Source organism: Hibiscus syriacus, unplaced genomic scaffold, assembly GCF_006381635.1.
Source record: "Hibiscus syriacus cultivar Baekdansim isolate YM2019G1 unplaced genomic scaffold, ASM638163v2 tig00111151_pilon, whole genome shotgun sequence".
NCBI classification, from domain to species: Eukaryota; Viridiplantae; Streptophyta; class Magnoliopsida; order Malvales; family Malvaceae; genus Hibiscus; species Hibiscus syriacus.
The window spans coordinates 555,088-562,064 of record NW_024062999.1 but is presented as its reverse complement, the minus strand read 5'-3'; the positions used below and the strand labels follow the sequence as shown (position 1 = coordinate 562,064).

At 37.1% G+C, this 6,977-nt stretch overlaps 1 protein-coding gene across 3 annotated transcripts; it reads left to right on the top strand.

Annotated features, from left to right (window-relative positions):
• Window positions 1-1,586: 1,586 nt before the first annotated feature.
• Window positions 1,587-3,926, top strand: LOC120154748 (heavy metal-associated isoprenylated plant protein 34-like). Of its 3 annotated transcripts, none has more exons than XM_039166404.1 (4): window positions 1,587-1,915; window positions 2,026-2,107; window positions 2,195-2,579; window positions 2,631-3,926. In XM_039166404.1, the coding sequence occupies exons 1-4, from the start codon at window positions 1,886-1,888 to the stop codon at window positions 2,941-2,943; spliced, it is 810 nt and encodes a 269-aa protein (XP_039022335.1). In that variant the 5' UTR covers window positions 1,587-1,885; the 3' UTR covers window positions 2,944-3,926. The 3 variants fall into 3 exon arrangements, with proteins under 3 accessions (XP_039022335.1, XP_039022333.1, XP_039022336.1); XM_039166405.1 differs by having other exon boundaries at window positions 1,606-1,915; window positions 2,195-2,880; window positions 2,978-3,926; XM_039166402.1 differs by having other exon boundaries at window positions 1,605-1,915; window positions 2,195-3,926.
• The last annotated feature ends 3,051 nt before the right edge of the window (window positions 3,927-6,977 follow it).

Sequence of the window (6,977 nt, the reverse complement as noted above, 5' to 3'; positions counted from 1 at the left end):
TTGAAGCCATCGCGTCAAATGGGAACTGCACAGATGGTTGCGTTGATGGCATCTCCATATTAAGGTCAAAGGGATTTGCAGATAAATGCCTTCCCCTTGAATTGGACGTGATGTTGCCATACGAATTATTCGTGAACCTACCTCGGTACATATCGTAAGGAGTTGCGGATGAATGTCTCCCCATTATGGCATTAAAATCATTACACATTACTATCGTCGGGCTGTCAACTTGATCAACTTGTTCAGTCAGCCCATAGTAGGAGCTTAATGATTGACCCCGAACAACACGCACTTGAACAAAATGTGCATACATCTCAATAGCGGCGTCTGAATAATTACTTTGAGCTTCATCCATCATTTCAACATCATCATTGTTCGAAAGTTCAAACGTTGTATAAGTTAATGACAACAATGATGTTGGAAATCTATACTGCAACGACGACACTCTTCTACTACTTCCAACATGAATATTCCTCGAAATCTTCGTTATCAGCTCCTCAAGAGTTATGTTTCTCTTGAATGATATTTTAACACGCTCATTTGATACGAAAACAACGCCGGTTTCATCTTCTCGAATTTCACCATCATAATAAACAATAACTGAAAGTCGCACCATTATTTGAGTTTAAAAGTGCGGCACTATTAAATCTGCAAAAAAAAAAATAAATGAAACAAACCTGATTTAATAAATTATATATGAACGAACATATAATACAATAAAATTTTTACACATCAACGTAAATAAATTAAATAATATAATTTAATATTATTATCTGCACCGCAAAACTATTTCGACGTATGCTCCCGCTTTCCAATTTTACAAACACAAAAATTAATAATTGAAAATAATTAGTATAATATTTTTTTCAAATAATCATAATAAACAATAAATATAATAAAAAATTATAACAAAATTACCTTATAACGAAAAATCGCACGAACTTCTAAATAAAATATGAGAAGATTGTCAGAATTATTGACTCGTTGACGGAATTATTGTATTAATTTATAAGTTGAGAGGAGAGATGTGAGAAATTAACCGGCGGAGAATGATATTTATAGCGAGAAAAGTTATACAAAACGCGGTACCTGATCCGCGCTATATAAAATTATGTCAGAGTAAATGTATGTCGCGATACTTGTCCCGCGCTATATAAAATTATGTCGGGAGTAAAGGTATAGCGGGGTACCTGATCCGCGCTATACCCTTATGTGGCGTATAGCGCGCTGCAGGGGCCGCGCTATATCCACGTGGCGCCAGCTCATCGTATAGCGGTGTGCAAGGGTCGTGCTATACCCTACGTGACGTCAAATCATCGTATAGCGCGATGTAAGGGGCATACTTTACTGCTAAGAGTGTTAGATCAAGAAAAATAATCTGACCGATATTAAATCGATAATATTACTAATCACCGGTGATATATCGAAAAATCGCCTCCACTTCACAATAATTAAAATTTTCTTTAATTTAAAAAACTTGAATTTTGCTGTAAATCATTTGGGAAGCTTCAAATAGTATAAAGCCAAGCCAACTGATCTTAGATTAGCTCACACTGTCAAGCTCTCCAGACCTAGCTAACTAGCTAGCTGTTCTTCATTGTTTATTTATTTTAAATTTTGCTTTTATTTTTATATTTAAATCTTCAAGGTACCTTCACCTCTTCTGCAAAAATGCTTTAGCCCTTCTCTCTCTCTCTCTCCCCCCTTGCTTTCTTCTCTAAAAGAGCAGCATTTTAATGCCCCCAACAACCGCCTTTAGCTCTCCTTGCTTTCTTAAAACCTTGTAGCAAAAGGGTTTTTTCTTCCCTGTTTCTTGTTTCACAGGACAGAACCAAAAGTTCCACTTCTCTTGGATCTGTTCTCTTTTTCACTCTCTGTTCAAAGGATGAATAAGCAAGATGTCATGAAGATGCAGGTAATGTTAATTAGTTCGCCTGTGGGTCTTTTTCTTTTGAAAAAAAATAATGTTTTTTAGTTGATTTTCAACAATGTTTATGGTCGTGTTTTGTTTTGTTTTGTTTCCAGACATGGGTTCTCAAAGTGAATATACAGTGTAGCTGTGATGGGTGTAAGCAGAAAATAAGGAAGCTGCTGCAGAAAGTTGATGGTATTTGTTCTTATATGTTCATCTTTTAGCTAGTTAATAGAGTTTTATTTTTGGGTTTTTGATTGATTTGTTTATTGTTTTGGTTAGGGGTGTATACGATTAGTATAAATGCAGATCAAGGGAAGGTGACGGTGACCGGTAATGTTGATCCGGCTGTACTCATCAAGAAGCTGCTGAAATCTGGGAAACATGCACAGTTATGGGGTGGGACTCAAAAGGGGGGTTCAAATAATTTACCCAACCAGTTCAAGAACATGAGTATGGATGGTGGCAAAGGTGGGAAGGACAACAAATCTCAAAAAGGCGGTGGCGGTGGAGTAGGCGGTGGTGGAAATAACCAGCAGAAAGGTGGGCAGCAATTTGCACCACAGCATCCGCAACATATGCAGCAGATGATGAAAGGGTTTAACCCTCCCAAAGACCAGAAAGCTGTCAAGTTTCACTTGCCTGAGGATGATGGGAGTGATGATGATTATGATGATGAGTTCGATGACGAGTTCGACGATGAATTCGATGATGAGTTTGATGATGATGATGATGAGTTTGATGATGAGGAATTTGGTCATGGTCATGGACATGGTCAGATGCAAAACAAGATGGTGGCTATGATGGGAAAAGGACATGGGGGGCCAAATGTTATGATTAATGGCCATGCCATGAATGGCAAAAAAGGAGGTGGTGGGGATAATGGGAAGAAAGGTGGAGGTATTGATATGCCCATGGTGATGAAAGACATGGGGGAGAACAAAGAAGGGAAAAGAAAGGAGGAGGAGGTGAAAAGTACAAAGGGGGTAAAGGGTGATAAACATGGTGGAAAAAAAGGGGTAAGGAGGTGATAAACATGGTGGAAAAAAGGGGGTGGGGGAGGAGGTTTGCTAGGGTTTTTCAAAAAGGATAAAAGTGGAAAAGATTACAGCAAGAAGGGTAAAGATGAGTGGGATGATTATGGTAAAAATAATGGCTCTTCTCATAATGGAAATGGAGGCCATGGTGGTGGTGGTGGGAACAATAATGGCAGTGGAGCCAAAAAAGGTGGGGGCAGAAATGGTGGTGGTGGGGGTCACCATGAGATGATGAACAAAATTAAAAGTGGTGGGTTTCAAGACATTGCTATTAATCATGGCAAGGGTGGCGTGGTGGAGTGCCGCTCTTGGCGGTGCCCACGGTGGCGCGGTGGAGGCAAGAATGGGACAGATGGGCCAAATGGGTTTAACATGGGCCAAATGGGGAATTATCCAATGAACCAGATGGGTAATTTTTGCTGCAGTACAAGGACTACCAGCACCACCACCAGCAGCACCAATGAACAATGGTGGTGGGTATTATCCAGGGATGGGGCCTGGAAATCCCTATAATCAGCCTCAATACATGCCTGCCATGATGATGAACCAGCAGAGACCAATGGGGGGATGTATCAGCCAATGATGTACCCTCAACCATATCCTCCCCAAGCAAGCTACGGCCCTCCGCCGATGCATCCGCCCCATTCCGAATCGTATGCTCATTACTTAAGCGATGAAAACGCAAACAGCTGCAGTATCATGTAAAATTTTCCCAGTATTAGTAACGTTTTTTCCCCATTGTTCTTTTTGGCTTTCTCTAGGATGCTTTACACAAAAGCTTGCAAGGGAAATGTTTAGTTTTACCTGTAGTAAAATCCCCCCCCCCCAAAACCCTCTTTTTCAAGTCCCATGGACAATGTAGAAGAAAATGCAGGTAAAAGTTTGAGGGGTATATAATGAATAGACATAGTTTTACTTTTACTTTTTTCTCAAAGGTGCACCCAAATGTATTTCCATGTGAATTGTTGCTTTCAAATATAAAAACAGTTAAGCATCAATCCCCATCAGCTTCATTTTTCTTCAAGCTTTTGACTACAAAATTCTCTCCTGTGATTGCAATCTTCAATTATTTGATTTGAAGAGGCACCCAACTTTAAATTTTTGAGTTCACACCATGACTGTTTCATGCTTCTTGTTGATGTTGGTGGTCCATTTGTGTTCTCTAGTTTTCTATGCCGTGAGCCCATGACCCATCTTTGCCCCTATTCTATTATAGCCATTTATGCTATGGATACCCAAGTGGAGTTGTAATAAAGTCATGCTCTTTCATATAATTATTTTTATTCGACTTACTCATCAATCAATTCATATTCGAGTATTATAGAGATCGATTATTAGAATAATTATCTTAATATGATTTGTTCTGTTCACAATAAGATTCGTATTATAGCTACGTTGTTTGCACTCAGTGGTAGATGCAAGTAGAGTTACCCATTCAATTAGTTATCCGTTATATGGATAGTATGTTGAGATTTTATTTATACATATCCTCAAACAAAAATATTATAAAACTTTTATATAATAATATATGTGTTAATCTTTTAAAAATATGTATGTATATGTCATTGTCTGTACTAGGGGATAAACTTGAGCCTACTTGTGAAATGCACGAGTACCTAGGGATGTTTAATGAGTTAGTAGTTCGTGACTCAAAATTCAGTTAAAACTAAGTTAATAATCTAACCTAATTGACTTAACTCGAATTTAAACTCGACTCAAGACTTTAACAAGTTTAGTTGAGTAAAATCTCAACTCAATTAAATTCGCGGGTAGATTGTTATTTTTTTTATAAATTTTTAGTATTTATCTTAAAAAAATTATTTCATTAAAAAAGTTTAAATAATAATTACTAATTTGACGATAGATAATAAGAAGATAAAATAACCGCAGTGACCGAAAATGCCTTATAATATACGATTTTAACCAACTTTTTTGGATTTGCCAAAATGACCAACAAATTCGCAACGCGAACTCCAATTTCGCAATCCAGTTTCCAATATCGCAACGCGAATATGTAAATCGCAACGTGAATCTGTAAATCGCAATACAGAAGTCAAATCCGCAACACAAAAGTCAAATTCGCAACGCGATAGTCAAATTCGCAACACTGAATTTCAAATTCGCAACACAAAAGTCAAATTCGCAATGCGATAGTCAAATTCGCAACGTGATAGTCGAATTCGAAACGCGAAAGTCAAATTCGCAACGCGAAACACAATATTAATTTCGCAACACAAATGTAAACAATATTATCACAAATCATAACCTAAAACCCTAAATAAATCACAACTCAGTCCCATCTCCATCTCTCACTCTCTACGACAACATCCGTCCCTATCTCCGACAAAATCCGTCCCCATCTCAGAGCAACCCTCACAACCATTCACGGTCAGAAATGGAAAATCAACCACCGAGGGTTAGTTTTTTAATCTCTTATTTTTATTTTGAAATTTTTGTATTATTATTAGATTTTTCTTATATTGATGATAAATTTACTGGTGATTTCAATATATATAAAGATTAACCATTTCACTGAGATTGCTTAGTAAATTCATTCGGTTGTTGTCAATACTGCTAAACTGTTTAGTCTTTAACCCTGTGAAGTTAGTATTTATCTTTGTTTTGCTTTTTTTTTTGAAGAAATGCAATTCATTCAAGTTTCAATTTGCAGAAGAATAGTTTTTGAAACTTAAATTCGCAACACGAAAATGAAAATCGCAACACCAAAATCGCAACGCGATTTTAGTTTCGTGCGATTTTAGTTTCGCGTTGCGATTTTCATTTTCGCGTTGCGATTTTGGTGTTGCGATTTTCATTTTCGTGTTGCGAATTTTAGTTTCAAAAACGATTCTTCTGCAAATTGAAACTTGAATGAATTGCATTTCTTCAATAAAAAGACAAAACAAAGACAAATACTAACTTCACAGTGTTGCTAATTTAAGTTTCAAGAATAAACTACTACTCTTTATGTTGTCCTTGAACCTGCACTAAACCTATATGTTGTCATTTTAAATGTTTATATAAGTGCTTACTTCTGGAATGTTATTTGATGCATTTTTGTGAACTATGATGGAATAATGACAACATGTGAATACCGTGCTAGTTTTAAACATATTTGGCTTTGTTTTCACTATTTAATATCATGTCTGTTTATAGTGTATAATTTGTAGTTTTTGGTATATCTAACTTGGTATGTTTATTGTTTTTGTAGAAATTTTTTTCGGCTGCATTGACCTTAAGGAATAAATTAAGCCTAGCCACTAAAATTGCGTCGACGCTTACACCTCTACAAAGAAAATTGTTTGAGGATACTTGCTTCGGGCCAAGGCTGAAAGTAAAACATACGGGTGAAGATGCTATGTTGACACATTTGTTTCTTCAGACCTTGACTAACGATCTACCCGAGAGGATACAACGTGGTGATGAAGAGATATGGTTTCATTTTCCTCCGGCACCGACGTATACTTGTTTTAGGCGGGAGGAGTTTTGCTTAATCATTGGTTTACGCTTCAGACACGATGAAGTAACTCGGTACACTAGTCATATCTCCCGCCCATCATGGTTATCTCGGGTTTTTCCTGAGCTGGCAAAGTCGAAGCCGAGTTTACACGTCGACGACTTGAAGAGATTATTTGTTAAAGATGGTTTTACTCGGATGAATAACCTTGATGTTGTCCGAGTATGCCATTTATTACTTTTGCATGCAGGCTTTTTAGGCAAAGAGGACAGACAACCTATCTCTGTGGACCTAATATTATTGGTAGAGGACCTAAATGCATGGAACCTGTTTCCGTGGGGTTCATATCTATGGAAAGCTACCTGGAAGAAGTTGTCGTCTGCCTTTGAGGACCGAAAAAGTTTGCGGGGCGATGGTTCTAAATACACTTTGACAGGCTTTACTTAGGCTTTTAAGGTAAAAATTTCTATATAATGTTTCCAAAATTATAATTAATTATTTAACAATTACTAATGTTTGTGTATTATATTGTTTGTAGATTTGGATATTTGAGACTTTCCCCAGCATGCAG

Bases quoted from the DNA above. Each gene is read 5' to 3' on its own strand.
- LOC120154748 (XM_039166402.1), top strand. From the start codon at position 1,886: ATGAATAAGCAAGATGTCATGAAGATGCAG. The intron at 1,916-2,025 runs GTAATGTTAATT...TTTTGTTTCCAG, and splicing joins AAGATGTCATGAAGATGCAG to ACATGGGTTCTCAAAGTGAA. The intron at 2,108-2,194 runs GTATTTGTTCTT...TGTTTTGGTTAG, and splicing joins GCTGCTGCAGAAAGTTGATG to GGGTGTATACGATTAGTATA.